Source organism: Hetaerina americana, unplaced genomic scaffold (genome assembly GCF_022747635.1).
Source record: "Hetaerina americana unplaced genomic scaffold, ioHetAmer1.1.p SCAF_10, whole genome shotgun sequence".
NCBI lineage: Eukaryota > Metazoa > Arthropoda > Insecta > Odonata > Calopterygidae > Hetaerina > Hetaerina americana.
Window position 1 is genome coordinate 17,496,711 of NW_027286070.1, and position 20,340 is coordinate 17,517,050.

The following is a 20,340-nucleotide window of genomic DNA, read 5'->3' on the forward strand; positions in this document are numbered from 1 at the left end:
AATCCCTCCTAAAATATTGTAAGAAATAATAACTTGTCATGATTGTAAAAGCATTTATTTTTGTCAATGATAATAGCAAATATGGAATGTTTCTGGTAAATTCTTTTGTATTACTTCATCTTCAAAAACAACTAATAAATGGTGAAATCATCATTAAATTCTGATATGTCAAGCTACCACCATTTCCAAGAAAACTGCATTGTACAATCATCATCTATCCCTTATGCTCTTGGCTAGCTAATGCTCCATGGATTACGTGGTAGATTTTCCCTTAAAACCTTTTTTTAAGGTTTTCTGCTCATGTAAGTACAGAGAAGGTCCACCATCCTTTGTTTAGATATCTTATTACATGATTTCAGCAATTGCGCATTAATCCTGTTATCCCATTTCCTGTTTTTCAGCATATTTTCCATCTTCTGTATTATCAAAATATCTGGTTTTATGTAAATTAGCTTTGCAAAAAGGCTTTTTGAAATATATCCTGATTGAGTGAAGATAGACCTTTTACCCTACCTTCAGACATTCCTCAGTATATAAAGGTTAAAGCCTGCTCATAAATGTGATATTGATTACGCTGATTACAACATCAAACATTTTTCATTAACAGTTACATTGGTAGAAGTAGGTATCAGTTTTGGGTGCTTTATGGCTAAGATTATATATCACTCCATCAAGCATAAATTATTGTACCGAGAAGAAATTCTAGAACCATTCTTGAGGTGGAATGTGAACCTACATTCTTTCAATTCCTTGACTGATCTGCTAATAAACTGGCTATTTCCATAAAAACGAATCAAATTCCTTTTCAGATGCAGAGATTAATGGATAGATACATGGCTCATATTTTGGAATTCAAGAGACTGAATTGTGAAGAAGTAGTGCCTACTACTGATATATCTATTGTAACTTCCATGTGTAATTTTCTGGATTGCTTTTCAACTAAAGAAAATGGCTTGAGTAGTAGTGTCGGAGATACATTTAAAACCACAGCCAAACAATGGTTTTTCTTCTGGTATGTTATAATATTTTTTATTTCTTTGAAATGTAAATTTGTTATTTGTATTGCCCTCTATATTATACTACCATGTTACTTTTGTAAGCCATTGAAATAAAAACGGACATGTCACACTAATCATGGACTATTATGCTACAGCCTGATATGGTCAGTCTGTGCTTGTGTCAATGAAGAGGGCAGAATGAAATTGGATGCCTACATTCGAGAATTGGAAGGCATGTTTCCCCTGAAGGATACTGTTTATGAATACTATGTTGATCCAGCTACTAAATCCTTTTTGGCATGGGAAACTAGACTGAAGGAGAATTGGAAGTTTGACTTGAGGTAATTTTATTTGTGCTATTTCGCATTGTTAGTATAAACCTGTTGAAAGATGAATGAAAGTAATGGATAAGTTGGAAAAATATTTTCATGTGGAAGTAATTTGGGCTGATTAACCCTTTGAGTCAAAAGAGTATTGATGATTGACTGCAGCTTGTTATAAAAAATTCACTAATAGAATTCAAATGTTTTAAATTTGAGGCTTAATACTATTCAAATATTGTAAAAATATCATAACTAAATGTCTAACATTAAATAAACCCTATTCTCAATTAGATGACCCACCGTTGAATGAGGTATCATAAACTGATGGCATTGTAAAATAAGATTCCTCTGTATACATACATTTTAGTGTGATAATCTGAAATATGAGGGTAGTTCAAAGGGTTCTCTGAATCACCACCACATATTAGCCCTAGAGCAACAAGTTTCCCACTGGCAATAGTTAATCCTTTAAGGGTAAAACTCTTAAACCTCAGTACTCTGGGAAGAGATCCGTGGTGCTGACACCTCTCTGTTGTTGTTCCTGTGTAGTGATTTGTGAAGATGGAAAAAATTGAGATTCAAATAGTGATTAAATACCTCATGAAGAAAATTATGAAAACAAAGGAAATGTATGCCAACTTTGAGAACACTCTGGGGGACTCGGCTCCTTCATAATTAACTGTTGCTCAGTGGACAAATGAGTTTAAGTTTGTTCAGGGCAGCTTAGATGGTGATCCCTGTGGTGGTTTACCAAAATATGCCACTACCCTAGAAATTATTGTAAAAGTGAATAAAATGGTTGTGGAGGATCACTGACAGTGCACAAGAAATTGCTGAAGCTTTTGAGATGTCATCCGAACAGGCATATCACATTTTAACTGTGGGATTGGATATGAAAAAATCTCTTAAGTGCCAAGATTCTTTATAGAGGATAATAAATACATCCGAATGGAAACTTCTGATAATCTTCTCACGGGTCAAACAATTACTTGGCAATGCTATGCTAACCATCTGGACCACCTGCATCTAAAGATACATGAAAAAACCAGGTTTGGGAAGGAATAAAGTCGTCTTTCATCAAGATAATGCACGCCCATGTACAGGAGTCATTGTCATGGCAAAAATATGTGAACTATGACATGGATTGTTGCCACACCCACCTTATTCACCTGATTTGGCTCCATCAGATTTCTATTTCTTCCTCTCAAAATTTTCCTTGGACAGAGATTCCCTTCAAACAAAGAATGAACATCTAATTAAGATAGGTATTTTGCAGGCCTGAAGGACTCTAATTTTCAAGAATGGATCAATGCAGTGGAACATCTCTGGACCAAGCATATTAATGTACAGGAAAACTACATTGAAAAACAAAAAGTTTCACTTAGCTAAGTCGTTTATTTCTATTCCATTCTGAGAACTTCTCGAATTACCCTTGCAGGTATTCAAAATCACAAGGCAATCCAAAAGCAGTATCTCATTCAATTCAAGGACCTCCCATAAAGGAGAGAAATCGCAGTAATTATTGAGAGCTTTTTGGTGATAGAATATTCTTGTGGGTTTTTTCAACATTCAGCATACAATTTCACACAAACTATTTTATCTACAAAACCTTCAGTAGTTTTTAAAACTGCCTTATGGCTGTGATTGAACAATATTCAAAACTGTTGGGTTCTGGGTAATTTCAAACATTATTTTTAATCCAGTTGACTTTAAATGTAAAGAAAGAGGTTCTTGGTAATAATTGGTTAATGAATGATAATTTCTTAAGCCTTGTGATATTATTTACTTCTCTCTACTAATGCTAATCCTGGAAAAAAAACTAAAAATTATTTTTCTTATAGTAAATAAATAATAAAATAAAAATATATAACAAAGGAATTAAATTTTCCTCTGGAATTAAGAATAAGATATATATTCTTAAATGAATTAATTTAATTCAGCATCTTTTATGTTACGCATTTCACTAGTTCCTCAGCCTTAGCTCCGTTTTTACATCGGTTTTCACCATTAATGTTTGAAAGAAAGGATAAAAATATCACCAAAAGGGTTTCAAACTTATTACATAATATTTCTCAGATTAATATTTGTGAACATTAATGCCATCAGACAGCCTAGGCTTTCTCCTACATGTACTTCAAATAATTTACTTTCGCTCTGATAGTTGGAATGAAAACCATAAACTCAGTAATCAGCCAGAGGGTCAGTTTGGTAGTTGATCACAGAGTTCACCCAGTACTAAGCCCGACGGCATGTGAAATTCACACATCTGGGTAGGGGGGCCAGTTCATTTCCCTGTGCCAGTTATGGTTTCCCAGGAAGATCTGGTCCTCAAAAAATCACATAATTGGGTGGACCTGCAGGTGCCCAGAGTGCCTTGCCCGGGAATCATACCCGGGCCCTCCGATCATTAGCTCAACAATCTGCCCCGTGGACTACCGCAACCCACAATAGTTTGAATAGCACTTTCAAGTAAATAACAGAATTTTGAGTAAAAGTAATTAATGCTAGATTCGAAAGAGTTGGCTAAGAAGGTGATACCTGTAATTTGTTATATAATTCAAAAGATGGTGGCTAATGTGCACAATTAGAACATATATGTACAAAAGGGAGTTAAAATGCTAACTTTGTGATCAAGGGGATGACATTGAGCAAAGAAAGGTGCAGATTGCCAGGGTGCCAGGTATCCTGGCAATCATAAAAACCTAATCTAACCAGCCATTCCTACCTTATTTTATTTAGCAAACCCTAACTAATTACCTCCTTATATGTATCTATTCTGCTTAAAAGGATTATAAATCCAAAAGATAAGTAAATAGGTTTACTACCTACCAATCCTGGTGATCCAGATGATGAACAGATGAGTCATAAGACCCTTTTTTAAATTTTAAATACTACTTCAGCATTGACCATTAGGCCCCAGAAGAAAATCCTGAAAATGGCCTAGTATTAAAACTCACTATGATAGATTGACAGTAATACATCATTATCAACAGTATGGTAAATATATATTAGATTATGATATTAAATTAGTGCATTAAAATGCATATTAGAAAGCCTGCATAGGTATGCTTACTGCAGAAATTTTCAATGTGACCATCCCATGATATATGACTGTCTATAAACATACCCAAGTAATAAATTTTATAGAATTGGTTTACCTAGATAAAAATCAGAAAAATTTTGCTGGAAGCTTCCTAATATTGTGAAACTTCTCATTAACTATATGTATAACTTTTAATGAGGTGATAATAAAAAAAAAATGACCAATATTTTATTAAACATTAAAACTGTCACTAGCTCAATACCTAGCCATTCACTGGAACTATCAAACTTGTGAACTAAAGTAAAGACTAGCTCTCTTACCGAAAAATAGTGGAACTGCCCCATCAATACTAATACTCTAACTAAATGATCACAGCATACTTCTGAATGTCTAAATAATACTGCTCATAAACAAACAAATGATGAAAATATTACCTAGAATAAAACAATGTGGCTATGGAGTTGAATGACAAAACATGCATCTATCCAAATTTATGAGGCCATCTCAAATACCTCAAAATATATTATATTTGCACTTAAGCTTAATTTAAAATTATCTGTGGTGCAGAATATTTCTGAATTACCAAAATTATAAAAAAGTAATTATATAAGCATACATCTATTGATACTAATTGGCCTCGCAAAGACTGGTGATCCACTGACCTTTTACATTTCTGTCTTTGTATTAAGTGGTAATACTAATTAATTTTTTCAGTTTACCATTCTACAAGATTATGGTACCAACAGTGGACACACTCCGTTATCAGTTCCTGATTTTTTCTTTACTAAGTAATGGATTCCCAGTTCTTTTGGTTGGTTCAGTTGGGACAGGTAATGAATGCACTATTATTGTAATTAGTTCGTTAAGAATTAGTACCTTTAATCAATTATTCTATTCTCCATTCAAATCCTTTGTCTTAGGTAAAACTTCACTTGCTCAGGAAGCTCTAGATTCCATGGACAAAGAGAAATACTCTATTCTAACAATTAATATGTCGGCTCAGGTGAGTAATTTTTTAGTGTTTTGAAAACCTTACTGGGCTAAATTAAACCTGAAGGCAGGGATGACTTTGTGGAAGTGTTCATATAAAATGTTTAATAAATAGCTTTGTGCTAATGTACCAGGGTTACCCAAAAATAACCGGAATAGTGAATAGTGCTGTGGTTGGTGGAGCTTACTTAGTATACATTTTTCCTGCTAGGTTAGCATAGAGCAAATCATTCCAAGTTATGCGCAGGTGTTGTTGCCATCTGGGATGGTTGTGTTCTGTCACAACAATTCAATTTGTAAAAGCAGTTTTGCTTGAACCTTGTTTTTTGTTATGATGAATGTAAGTGAACGATGCACTGCTATAAAATTTTGCTTTCTGCTTAGGAAAAACACAGTAGAAACTGTGGTGATGTTAAAAATAGCTTGCAAGGATTGTGCTATGGGAAAAACTAAAGTATACCAATGGTTTTCTCATTTTGAAGAAGGTAAATAGTCACTTGATGACAAACCTTGCTCAGGACATCTGTCAACTTCTAGAATTGACGAAAATGTTGTAAAAGTTCTTGCAATCATACTTGAAGACCAGCAATGGACTATTAAATAGATTAGTAAGTTATCTGGAATAATGTGCAGCTTGGTTCAGCGAATTTTGTCAGAAGATTTGGAGTTGAGAAGAGTCATTAATTCGTGCCTTGGGTCCTGACTGAACATTAAAAACAGAATTGAAACTTGCCATACATTGAAAGACCATCTCCAAACTGACCGAGATTTTTTCCAAGGTCATGACTGATGATGAGTCATGGTGCTTTTGTTACGACCCCATAACCAAACAACAGTTAAGCAAATGGAAAACTTCATTGTTGCCTTGCCCAAAAAATACTTTTCAAGTGAAATCAAACCTCAAGATTTCAAAGAAACTGCGGGAGATGCCGCAACAGTAACTTAACAGAGTCATCCGCTAATGTGCATTTCAACGCAACAATTTCAGAGTGTAAAAATCATTTGCCTTGACCGGGATTCGAACCCGGATCCCTCAATGTCCGGTTGAGTGCTTTAGCCAGTTATGCTATCGATGCATCCTCTTAAATGATGCTCATTTGTTTTTTTGATGTGAGAGGGGTAGTTCATTCTGAATTCATCCCACCAGGTCAGACTTGTTAATCAGGCTTATATTTGGAGGTAAAAGATATCATAAAATTATGTGACAAAGAAGATCAGATTTGTGGGAGAAGGACTGGTTTTTCTATGATGACAATGCCCGGCTCATGTAGCCATTTCAGTGTGCCAGTTTCTCGTGAATAACCACGGCTCCCTTACCCCATGCCCCTTACTCACTCACTCCAATCACCTGGTGCAAACGTGTGTATAATGTTTTAAACCTATGAAAACAGCCTGTGGAATGTGGCATAAAAAAAGAATCGTGATGTTCTGCCATAAGCACCAATTTCCAGTGCTTCTAGAAAGGGCTGTCAAATGGGAATGTAGTACATGTATTTCTGAAAATATTAGAGCTAGGTTGTAAACCTTTGAGTTGCTCCCAATAAACAGAAATTCTGTGCTTAAAAGGCTACTACATTGCGTGACTGATAATTTGCCTACCTCTGAATGAGCTGATTCACCAACAGGATCCTTTTACATGCACTTAAAAGCTGCAAGGAGTTTCCAAGGAACTGCGGAAGCTGCAACAGTAACTTTAGACTGAGTCATCCATTAATTTGCATTTCAATGCAACAAGTTCAGAGTGTAAAAATCGTTTGCCTTGACCGGGATTCCAATCTAGAATTTCAGAGTTACACTTAACACTTACAGCTGACTACAAAATTTCAGATTTTAAGGGGACATCTTGATGGCTTAACTGGCTAAAGTATTCGGCCAGACATTGAGGGATCAGGGTTCAAATCTTGGTCAATGCGAATGGTTTTTACACTGAAATTTTTGCATTGGATTGGACTGCAAGGGATTTATTTGTAATACATTTGAGAGGCTGAGGAAAGAAGGTGGAAATGACTCCTGGAAAAAGCAATAGCTACAATGACATTAGGAGAGGGGGTCAAGAAAAAAGTGCTTAAAGAAAACAATGACGCTGGTCCTGATATTCACAGGCAAGCAAATGAAGAATCAAAATCATTGGCCTCATTCAAAGAAACTAATCTTTAGATATCTATAATGACATGAACTTTGACATTAAATAACATGTTTGTGGTAAATATTTGAGTGGAAGGAAACAATAGGGACAAAATTAATGCAGGGAATGTAGCTGTTGTCATTGCTACTGCTTTACATGAAATCTTGCAAAGGAAATTAGGGCTAAAGGAAATTGCTTTGTTTTCATGTTCCAATCGTTGAAAATGTTTAGAGGAAGAGAATTACAGAAAAGTTGTATGTACTCCACTTGATGGTATATAGCAATTTGAATTATTATTAGTTAGTCATGTGTGACAAATTTTCACTGTCTAAATTATCACTATTATAATGATACCTTTTCTTGGATACCTGAAATTATTGTTCATTCAGTGTACATACATCATTTACAAATTACTATTTTTTAATCTTCAATCTCTTATAATTACAGACTAGTTCAAATAATGTTCAAGATATCATCATCAGTAAAATGGAAAAAAGAAGCAAGGGAATTTATCTCCCAATATCAGGTAAGGCATGTTAAATAGACTACCTTTTTGTGAAGGCTCATACATATTATGTATGCTAAAGATACATACCCATGTAACATTCACCTAGTGACTATTTCAATGGAATTTTCTTAGAAAATAATTAATGGTGAAGAATTTACAAATGTATCTAAACCATCACAGAAAATGTTTTTCATCAAAAAATAAAAATGTCATTTTGTACATGTGAGCTGTTATACCTATATTGGTGTATGCCATCTGACTTCAATGTTAATTATAGTCTTCTTTTTTCTTGAGAATCTCATTACCTTTGATCTTCTAATGATTAGTTCTCATCACAGACCTGTCATAATGATCTGCAATGTACTATGCAATAATTGGTACCCTTTGACCCATTGACTAACTAATGCTTGATTGTTTAAATATAACTTATTAGGTGAGTTCTCTGACTATGTTCACTTTTGACTCGAGCCATTGCCATGCCTCACTTACTTTTTCCCACTCCTGCCTATCACTGCCCATCCAGGCTCTCCATTAGCTATTTACACCTGTGAAGTATTAGAAATGTACAGGTTCCAGATAGGTCTTTTTACCCTCCAGTCTACTCTGTTATTCAGTGAAATGTTCATTCATTGCACTCAATTTACTCTGTGCTACTCCTCTGAGTCCACAAAGTGTGCAAATGTATACCTTCTGGTAGTACTCTATGTAACTTTCTACTAGTGACTACAGTCAATGAAGGCCAAATCTAGTGAATACTATACAGGGGATTTTGTAATAGTTCAAATTCAATTCCATAGTTTTTGCCATCGAAACTGCACAGATGTGCACCTGTAAATTGTCTTGATGGGAGACAATATTTTTCTTTATCAAATGTGGACTTTTTTATTTATTTCTTGCCCAACCAGTACAATAACGATGCATAATACTCTCAATTTATCTTAGTTCCTTTTTGCAAGTAACCAATGTGGATGATTCCATGTACATCCCAAAAAATCGTGGCTATCATCACCTTGTCCACAAATGATGTACATTATTCTGGACGTCACTGGATTCAGTGATGTCCGAAATGATGTTCATTTATGGATGTATGGCCATGTTTAAATTCATTTACCTAATGTCACACAGTTGTAATCTTTTGGTCTAAAACCTTTTAAAAAGAAGTTTTTATGGCTGTAAGAAACTCATTTTTTTCATTTTTCTAAATAAACAAAAGTTTGCTGCTTCAATAAACTATGAAAATGAAATCACGGGATGGACATAGCTAAAATTTAAACAGCAATCATTTTCTGATACCATGAGTGCCATCTCTTGGATTTTCTTTTCAATGAATTATTGATTGACATATGTCCCATCTAGAGTACAGTGGTCTACTTGGTGTTTTGTAACTGTCAGAAAAATTTTCATTAGAAGTCTCCTCTTAAAGCTTTTTAATTTTTATCTGGCCCAAGGGCAATCTCTGATATGAAGTGGTATTTTGTTGTATTGCATTAGTTGTGTATGTATGAAGTTGGTGGTTCTATCTCATTCTCAAGTTTGAAAGGTGACAACCTTGCTCCTAGAACATGAGCTTCACATTTTGGTTCCCTAAACTTACATACTATGTACACTCCTGATCCTCTCTCAAAAACTTATTCTTTTGGTCCATTTTCCACATATTTCAATAATGAAATTTAAAATCAGGACATTTTTCATTTACATACCAGAAAATTTCCATTAAAGTCTAAGGATTCCTAAACTTTATTCCTTAATTTTGGGTATTATTTGGTAGGAACTCTTGATCTGATATTTAATAGAATATTTATGCTCCAAATTTTTTAGGAAATAAACTTATTACCTTTATGGATGACTTCAACATGCCTGCAAGGGAGACATATGGAGCCCAACCACCCCTCGAACTCATTCGACAATGGATTGATTATGGCTTTTGTTATAATCGTGAGAAGCAGACACCAATGTATATACATGTAAGGAAGTAGATTTGCATTAGTTTTTCTCCATAGCTGATGTTTTATTTTTTACTTACATGCCATTCAGTCAATCATATTTTAATGGGCAATATTGTAATGTAAGAATTTTCCATAAAAATTAGTAAGGTCATTTAAGTCATAAAGCTGGAATTTTGACACAATGGCCTTCAGTGTTTATCGGATGGTAACATTGTGAATATTGGGGCACCACTTGGGTCTCTTTTTTGTAAGCCTTGCTCCTTGTATACATCAATGACTTGCCTGGTTCCCTTTGTCCTTTCAATTTTCTTCAAGTAACTCTTTATACTTATGATGCTAATATACTGTTATCTGATGAATCCTTGAACTAAGTGGTGTGTAAAAGTGAACAAGCTCTATAGCTAATAGCACTTTGACCTACAGCTTAATGCATTGACATTAATGCAGAAAAATCACAAGTAATATTGTTTCATATTAATCAAAATTTAATAGATCATTGTGTTGACTAAACAAATAATCTTTTTAATAGATTCAGTATACAAAATTCTTAGGTTCCTTTTTATATTCCTATTTTCACTGGGAGACATATGTTCATCATTCACCCAATAAATTGAGTGCATTTTGCTTTATGTTTGGATGTTTAAAGAATACTGTTTATGAAGATGTGTTATTACTATGTACTTAGGTGAATTTTATCCCTTGCTCACTAATGATATTCCTTCCAGGTGTGTCTTTACACATGCTCTAAGAATTTTCTAGGAATAAAATTTTTTCAGAATTCTTGTAGAAACATCTCCTCACTCACCTCGTTGACCTTTTTTTGAATCCATTAAGCTTTTTCTCCTACCATGAATATAGATTGACAAATAAAACACCTTTACTTGCACTGCCCATTCAAGAAATAACATGCACTCAAATCAATACTCCAGCTATCTTGTCCAAAAGATCCCTGCCATTCCATTTCTGTACTACATATTTCAAAGATTTCCAATATAATCAAATTTATACCTCTCCTGAAGCATTTGAAATGAGGGTCAAATAATTTCTTGCCAAAATGTATTACATACCACAGTGTCAGTGAGTTTTTGAAAGACTAACCGTCAAATATGTGATGTAATGATTTTCTTTGGTCTCCATTTTTATACAATGACTTTGTTTCCATATTTGTGCTATGATCTGATGTAACAATGCAAAGTTAAATTAAAGGAATCATAACTACGGCCATATGAATATTATGGGAAGAATCAACCCCAGCTGTACTCTTAAAAATGACCAAAGGTTATCGTGTGGGAAATTAGAGAGGAAAAATAAATAAATAATCAAAATTAAATTCAAATAAAATAATGATATAGGGGGTTGGAATAGAGCAAATGATTAAACCAGATTCTGATAGCAGAAATGCTATAGCTAAGGTGTACTAGATAGCATTGACCTTCACCCTTATCAAGCAATCACCCAGATGGCTTTTGAGAGATTTCTCCCCGCAATAGCAGCTCACCAATCACTCGTAATAAAATAAATGCAAATAAATCATGCACTCTCTAGCTTGGATGTACTAAATAGCCTTGATCCTTGCTAGTCTCGGGAACTCATACAACCAGGGTTGCGAGGGATTTCTCTCTGTGCCAGTGGCGCACCAATTAGTCACTTGTTTCAGTATGCGTAAACCATTCGGTAACGCCTTAACCCTTTGAATCCAAACTCACTCAAACAGGCCTACTGTGGAATTTCTTCCGACGTTGGTCGTGTAACTCGCACTTTGGGAAAAGTAAGGGAGATGCCCAGAAGCTGACACAGTGTTTTGACTGCCTAGCAGTTCTCTTCAGAGAAGGAATGATGCCATCTCATGTGTGGTGTCTTTTTATACTGTGTGTATTGTAACGGTCAAAAGTACGGGGGAGGAATTGTTGGGAAATTTTGGGTGGAAAGGGGTGTGGGGAATGGTTGTGAAGGGGATTTTTGTTATTTTTGGGGGGGGGGTATTTTTTGGCCATTCACAGATTATGGTAAAATAATTACAATGTAAGCCTAGTCATTAATGGTGATTTTTTTGAGTTGGGTAATTCTGCTGTTTTGCTTAGGAGAATAAGGATTTTGAGATGGAGCCCTGGTCATGGTTCATGCGTTTATTTTTGGAGCAGTGGATGTGGATGCTTTCATGGTTGTCTAATAAGTGGTTCGGATATGTGCTAATGAGTTTTAAATGAAGTTATGTGAGTTCCTGTGACTAGAAAGGATCAAGGCTATATAGTAAATCCAAGCTAGGGAGTGCTTGATTAATTTTTATTTACTTTATTTCGTGTGATTGGGTGGGCTGCTGGTGCAGGGAGAAATCTCTCACAAGCCCTGGGTGGGTGAGTGCTTGACAAGGGCGAGAGTCAATGCTATCTACAACACCTTAGCCGGAGTGTTTTGCTATCATAATTTAGTTTAATCATTTTTTCTTTTCTAACCCCCTTATATCATTTTTTATTATAATTATTTATTTATTTTTCCTCTCTAATTTCCCTCACTATATACATTTCCCATTTTTAAGAGTACGGCTGGGGTTGATTATTCCCATAAAATGCAATTTTAGTTTGCCATCAGTGAAATAAGGATATTTTTATTTTAGTTTCAGATGAACGAAATTCATATTATTGAAATAGTCTATGCATTTTCAAAAAATATGAAATTTTTATTTGTTGTAAACAGACCATTTTGGAATAAAAATTGGAAAAATCAACCAATTGATAGTCTGCCTGTCATATAATCTAATTCTGGCTATATCAATGATGTATTTCTACTTAGACTTCAAAAGAAAAAAATGGTATAGTCCTATTCCATTTAAATGATTATTGGAAGACTAGAGAACTTGTTGAAATTTAACTAACTGCCTACTCTCAGAAAAATTAAAACCTAAAATTCAGCAAAGTTCAGAAAAATTCAAGCTTATTTTGTTTATCATGGAACATTATGGAGTGATTTACACACCCTTACGGGGTGCAATGGCTGGAAGGATTACAGAGAAAGGTACCAGATGATTTACCTCAGACAAATTAAATTGAGAAAAAAAGGAATGAAATATGTGGATATGTAGAGGCTAACCAATGGAATAATTGAGTGGGAGGTTTCCATCTATTCTACGTTATATGGTGGTGATTAAAATGACTTATATTTGTGAAGCAATAGAGTCAGTAAATACTATTGGATATTGACTTAAGTATCTACATTTCTTCTGTATGCATTTTACTTGACTGTATCCACATTGTGTAATCCTCTGTTTTCAGCAATCATTTCTCAGATTGAATTTAGTTTCACAAAATTCATGTCATTGAAATTATCGATTGTTTATTATTATGTGTTTCTAATTGAGTATGTTAAATTTGATTGCCAGAAAACTGTTTTTTTTTTTAAGGATATGCTTCTTATGGCTGCCATGGGTCCCCCTGGTGGTGGGAGAAATGTAATATCAAACAGATTGTTGAGCTGCTTTAATGTTATAAACATGACATTCCCTGATTCCTCTCAGATTGAAAGAATTTATGGAACAATGATCTACCAAAAACTTAATGATTTTGATGATGATGTGAAGCCAACAGGTAAAGTATTTCTTTAGTGAAATAGTTATGCTGATTTATATGTAAAGTGAGTCTTTATGAAGTACTTATGTATTTATTTCTTTTTATTCAGGGAAACCAATAACATTTGCTACAATTGCATTGTATAATGCTGTCGTAGTTAAAATGCTACCAACACCGACAAAAATTCATTATCTTTTTAATTTGAGAGACATTTCAAAGGTAAAAATGTGTACAGTTAATTCTTCCATCTGCAGAAAATATTTTAATAATGACATATAAATTACTGCTTTTAATTAAAAAGGAACAGTTCTAGCTGTAAGCCTAAACCAAGGAAATATTTATTTTCTTTATTAGAAACAGTAGTTTTAATAATTGATTCCTTTATTTACATTATTCTTGCCATAAATTTTCTATCGTTCTGTTTTTAAGGAGAGTGTTTAACTACTCAAGTGAAATGATCCTAAAATTGATCCATTCCACCATTGAAACAATTTTTGTATCCCATTGGTATTGTCAAAAATCATCAAAATTGATCCTTCTTCCAATTACTTTTCAATATTAGATTTTAAAACCAAATAAGTTTTACCCAAATTCAAGATTCTTTCATATTTAATTGATTTGGTTAACCCTAGCCTGAAGTTGGGGCCCTAGGGGGAATTTTAGGTTTCTAATCTGAAATCTACAACACCAATCAGCTATGAGAGATCGAAGGATGTATGGAACACATCTTTTTTTCAGTTGCAGTTTTGCTAATATCATTGCAAAATGTAAAGGTTAATAATGCTGCAAATGAAGTGTTGGCGAATGGCATAGTTATTTTACTCTGATGTTCTTATAAATAGGAAATATACCTATACTTTTAAATATGGTATACATAACACGTGTGTGACTTGAAAGTGCCAGAACCCAACCTATCTTTTCCTCTGCTAGCACCCATGAGGGGAATGTGAAGTACAGTTACTCCACAACAATCCATATCTTGTGGGAACATACATACCTTGGGCAGGGGTGGATAGGTATGGGGAACCATTTCAACATTTATGATAACACAATGAATATGGGAGTCAGATGGTTGGCTTCTTCCTTAGTGTCAGAAATCACCAATGGGCAGGTGGAATAATTTCTCATTGTTTACTCTTATTTATAATACAAATGTGTTGCTTTCAATTTTTAGTTATTTTTAATTCAAAATAACTTAGGACAGGTAGATTATTGAGCATTGTTTTTCAATGCTAACCAAACATTCAAACCACATATTTAATCCTCAAGCTAACCCTTAGTTGTAGGCCACATGTTGTCTTCCTTTATCAACAAAAATGCTAGTTACAACTCAATAATTTTTCTTCACTGTTACTAAATCATAAAGAGTAGTAGTAGTAGCAATAAAGACTTAGGAGCCAGCTGCAATGAAACATCTGAGCTAGGAAGCAAGATCAAGATAAGAAGAAAGTTCATTAATATCTGTTTGAGTCTACTACTGGAGAATTTACTACTCAGAGGATGGAATTGCACCATAATAATTAGATTTAATGTTCTACTCCGCAGAAATTTGCTTGTATCTCTGATTTTGGTATCTCATTCCCTCATTACAGATAAAAAGTCACAGTAATTGACATTCATTAGCAATGATGAGTTTTCAGGCATGCTAAAGATATTCAATTGATGATGCACCAGCTACTCTGTGCCAACTAATGCCTGCGGCTCAATGCTGCATCACAGCATGCTCTGCCACTTGAACCCCTGCTTTGAACCCTTAGATTACACCTTTATGTTACATCCCTGGATCAAATTGTCACTGTGTCAGCCCTAACATATAAAATAACAGGCATATGAAGAAATGTGACCCTAAAGCCACTTGATATTTGACAAAAGAGGCAAAATATACAGTGGCCTGAGTGATTCATCAAACCAATCATAAATATCACTCTCCTGGACATCCAGTTTGAAGGCTACCCAAACATCCTTAGAACATGAGTTCAATGGATTCTCTCCCTTTCCTTGATATATTTCCAGTATGCATTTTTTGTTTATAATTTGTTTATTTAAGGTATTTCAAGGACTTCTTAGAAGCCACAATGAGCAGCAAACATCAAGAAATTCTTTTCTAAGGCTTTGGATCCATGAGTGTTACAGAGTATTTTGTGACAGACTAGTTGATCTTCAGTAAGTGACAATTTACAAAATTACTGAACTTTTATTTTTTGTAGAGTGAAAAAATAGTCGAACATCAATGAAGATGAAATGATTAACACCAACCTGGAATTATTTCTTGCAGAGACAGAGAGTGGTTTGAAAATCAAATTTCAATTCAGCTAGCAGATTATTTTGATTTGACTTTTCATTCTGTTTGCCCTGGAAGAGTAGTTCCCATATTTGGTGAGTGGCTGCTTCAGCTTAAGTCTCATATCAATCTTTCTTTGATTCATGTGACATAAATGATAAAAAGAGTGTATGCATGACAGAAGTACCATCCTGAATAAAGTGTTTATTTTAATTTTGATGCCATATTTTTTGCATATGATGTTCAGCTTTTTTTATGAGTAAAGTGCATATTACACAGAAAAATTAGCTGTAGTGTAATCACTATAACATTTTTGTGAGATAATAGTGGAAATGTTTATGTAAATTTAGTTATTTTAAGGCATTTAACAATGTTTTAATATCAGGGACATCAACTGTCCCTATGACTTAGATCGTAAAAAATGTCTGCTATTATGGGAGCCATAGTGCTTTGTACTTGGTGAGCTCTACCCTCACCAATCACACCAACCTCTGAGTTGATAACTATGGTTTGGTTTATCCAATGAGTATTTCAGTATGAAAGCTTAATAAAATGCAAACAAATGAGCCACAAGAAACTCATTTGTCTGGAAAATTATGAAGGAAGCCTAAGGCATATGAAAATATGAGTGCTTGGCCTTAAAATAAAGATGTAATTTTATGATTTCCATATAGATGTTGTAGTACTTGTATCGAACAACCGCATTGGGTGCTATTCATAGGCTTTCATATTATCAATTTAATTAACATGTAATTCATTGGCCAATATTCTGTACCATAGGCATTTCTCATAATACTGAAATTCTCATTATGCAAGGTGTGATCAAGGAAGACCGTACTGATTTTATTCTGTGCAAACCGTTCAACAGATCGAAATGTGACACAGTGAGCTATCCAGCAACACATCTGACGTCTAAAACGATAGGTGTTTCATTTTTTTGCCTCGAGGTACTACGCAGCAGCAGCAGTACGTGTCTTAACCTGTTCATCTCCGTGTACATCGGCAGCAATGAAGGAGCTATAGAAACATCGTGTGTGTGCGAAATTTTGTTTCAAACTGGGAAAAGGTGCTACGGAGCCATTTTGAATGATTCAGCAAGCCTTTGTCAATGAAGCTATGAGTCGGAGCCAGTGTTTTGAGTGGTGCAGTGGTTTTAAATCAGTCAGAACCTCAACAGATGAAGATTCATGAGTGGGATGGCCTTCCACTTCAACAGACCCCGACCATGTCAAATTGGTAAACAATTTGTTGCGGTCTAATCGCTGTTTAACTGTTAGGGAGATAGCCGAGGGAGTGAACATTAGTTTTGAATTCTGTCAGACAATTTTGACAGATGTATTGGGCATGACGCGCGTCGCATCAAAATTCGTCCCGTGGGTGCTGACTGATGAACAGAGACAAAAACATGTGGACATTTGTCAGGAACTCCTGGATCGAGCCAATGCCAACCCAAAGTTTCTTAAAACCATTGTAACCGGTGACGAAATCTGCGTTTACAGTGATGATGTTGAGATAAAGGCCCAGTCTTCTCAGTGGAAAGGTCCTCATTCTCCGTAACCAAAGTAACCTTGCATGTCCCGGTCCAGTGTGACGGTCATGCTGGTGTGTTTCTTTGATTGGCAAGGGCTGATTCATTACAAGTACGTCCCTCAAGGTCAAACCGTCAACAAAGATTTCTACTTAAAGGTTATGAAGAGGCTGAGGGTCGCAGTGAGCTGATAGAGGCCGGGCATGTGGAGAAACAGTGCAGAGGAAGGCTGAAATTGGTGTGCTATACAAGAAGGTCAAAACCCTATTGGAAAGTAAGAAGGGAAGATCTGTGTTAACAGGTAGAGATAAGTCACGTAAGATAATAGTTGAAGCAGAAAAGATTTAAGAGAGATGGAAGAAATATATAAAACTGTATGTTAAAGAACTCAGGCCAACAAGCTAAGACATAGAAAGAGAACGTGACGTAGAGGAAGATATCTTAGGTCCAGGCATACTCGATGATGGAATAAAAAGTGCATTGAGGGAGATGAAATCATATAAGTCTTTGGGAGTAGACAACATTTCTGCAGAACTACTTCAAGGTTTAGGAAAATGTGGGAGGAAGAATCTATATGGACTGATTTGTAGCATCTATGGAGAAAGAATCTGGCCGGAAGACTTGAGATCAGTGTTAGTTCCTATTCCGGAAAAGGTTTAGGCTCCAGCATGTGAAGACTACAGAGCCAGAAGTTTGATTTCGCATGCAGCTAAAGCTGTTCTCATGATCATCAGCTAGAGGATGGAGAGCACAGTAAATGATTACTTAGGGGAAGATCAGCCTGGGTTTAGGAAGGGGAGAGGCATGCACAATGCTGTTTCAGTAATGAGATCACTAATCGAGAGGAATATAGAACACGATCAGGATGTATTTGCCTATTTTTAGATTTCTGAAAGGCTTTTCATAGAGTAAATTGCAGAAAATAGAAATTGATTGGAGTGGCAGGAGGCTTATCCGCAACCTGTACATGTCTCAGACTGCTCAGAGTGTAAAAATCATTCGCCTTGAGAATGATTTCTATTCTCTGAAATTGTTGCATTGAAATGTATATAGTATTAGTGGATGGCTCCGTTAAAAAGTTACAGTTGCGGCATCTCCTGCAGTTTCTTGGAATATGATTATACCTCAAGAGTAAAACCTTCAAGGAAATTTCTTTACTAGAAGAAAGACTGACTTTTGGATAGGTTCTTCTTATTCCATTCAAAGATAAACTATAATTTACTGAGAGAAGGAAGCAGTTTGAATGAATGCATGATGTTATATGTAATCAGAATTAGTGAAAGGTAATGCAATTCATCAACTCAAACTTTGAGGTTCTCTCTTTTTCAGCTAGATAATTGGTACCTGCATAAATGCCTTTAAACTTTAGAACCAAACAGTTTGTATAATGTTCAGTTTTTAACTTTCAGGTGATTTTGCAAGTGAAGATCGTATCTATGAGGACTTTGTTGATTTTGGAAATCTTAAGAAGCGTATGGAGCAGCTTTTAATAGATTACAATAAATCTCCTGGAGTAGTTCCAATGGATTTGGTCCTCTTCCGGGATGCAATTGAACACATTACTCGCATAACCAGAGTTTTATCTCAGCCCCGTGGAAATATGCTTCTAATTGGAATAGGTAATGGCATTTTGTTCAATGTCATTGTGAAGTATTTCTTTGGAGTTGATTAAAGTTGAATTTTTGATTAAACAGGTGGAAGTGGAAGACAATCACTTGCAAGATTTGCATCATTTTTGTGTGACTATGACTGCTTTAGAATTGAGATAAGGAAGCAATATAGAACACAAGAGTTCCGTGAGGACTTGAAAACACTCTACCAACGAACAGGCGTTGATGCTATAGAAACAACATTTCTCTTTAGTGACTCTCAGGTGGTGTATCATTTCAAATGAATGTATAATTATTATTCATTATTTTTAAACTGAAAGTGATTGTAAAATTATCTGAATAGTAAGTAATACATACCTGCACCCTTCTCAATATTCCCTTTCGGAGTTTGCACTGTGGAGAAAGCACTGGTATTAAAACTTACTCTCCTTTGCTAATTTCTTCCATGTCACAAATTTAAAACCTTCTTGAAAGATTTTATTGCAGAATTTAGAATTATTTTCTAAAACTTTTAGGTAATTAATTAGAGGAAATATATTATCACAGTTTTCAGACTAAAATTAACACATCAAATAGCAGGCTTAAATGTGGTTCAATTATGTTATGCCAACTCATATTTGCTCTGCCATTTTATATATGTTCTTAGTTAAATTAGGCTTCAACATATTTATTTTTCATGCCATTTCTTTTAGACATAGGGTGAGTTAGAAAGAACCTGATTTCCATTTATGTTAGGGCACTTACACCCTTTTCTTACCATGTTCTTTTGTCTCTATACTATTCATACATTATTTCACTCATGCTCATCTGTTCTTGAGATTCCTAACATTCCTCCCTTTTAGAGTCTCTCATTCTACATTTTCCCATGATTTTTCAGTGTTGTTCTTTTCTTCTCAAATCATTCACCCTTCTCTCATATTGGTGATTTGAGTTTCATCCAATCTGCATTTTTTCATGTCCCACTCATTCCTCACCCTATTTCTCCTCTTTGTACCTTAAGTACCCCACACTGGACACACTCAGTCAACATTTTTCTAATCCTGTCCAACCCAATTTTAAATTCTTTATCATGTGTGGAGCAGTATGTTTTATCTTTTAGTGAAAAGGCTACACAGCAAATAATCTTCACACTCATAAATTATGCCATGGTGGCCACGCATGTGAGCAAGCTACTACCAGACTGTATTTCCACCCATCAAACCAAGACTGGCACCCTCTCAATATATTGAACACATCAGTGTAAAATGCCAATAAATGACAGTGGCTGGCTCAATTCACTTCAGAGTACATACACTTTGCAAATGTTTTTGCTGTCATTTTTTATGCATATACTCTTCAAACTACTAACATTCTTCCTGCCAGCATGTGCAAACCATATGATTTCCCAATCTATTCTATCATTTTTTGTAAAAATTCTGTCAATAA

General features: G+C 35.0%; 1 protein-coding gene across 1 annotated transcript in view; it reads left to right on the forward strand.

Moving 5' to 3' along the window:
- Nucleotides 1-20,340, forward strand: part of kl-2 (dynein heavy chain 2, axonemal kl-2) — a 132,153-nt gene that overhangs the window by 70,285 nt on the left and 41,528 nt on the right. Inside the window, exons 45-56 of the mRNA XM_071598906.1 lie at nucleotides 810-1,012; nucleotides 1,154-1,339; nucleotides 5,079-5,194; nucleotides 5,285-5,367; nucleotides 7,927-8,005; nucleotides 9,806-9,951; nucleotides 13,331-13,514; nucleotides 13,606-13,715; nucleotides 15,544-15,659; nucleotides 15,772-15,872; nucleotides 18,715-18,924; nucleotides 19,000-19,178. Of these exons, the coding sequence (XP_071455007.1) occupies nucleotides 810-1,012; nucleotides 1,154-1,339; nucleotides 5,079-5,194; nucleotides 5,285-5,367; nucleotides 7,927-8,005; nucleotides 9,806-9,951; nucleotides 13,331-13,514; nucleotides 13,606-13,715; nucleotides 15,544-15,659; nucleotides 15,772-15,872; nucleotides 18,715-18,924; nucleotides 19,000-19,178 (1,713 nt within the window). The remainder of the gene's footprint in view (nucleotides 1-809; nucleotides 1,013-1,153; nucleotides 1,340-5,078; nucleotides 5,195-5,284; nucleotides 5,368-7,926; nucleotides 8,006-9,805; nucleotides 9,952-13,330; nucleotides 13,515-13,605; nucleotides 13,716-15,543; nucleotides 15,660-15,771; nucleotides 15,873-18,714; nucleotides 18,925-18,999; nucleotides 19,179-20,340) is intronic.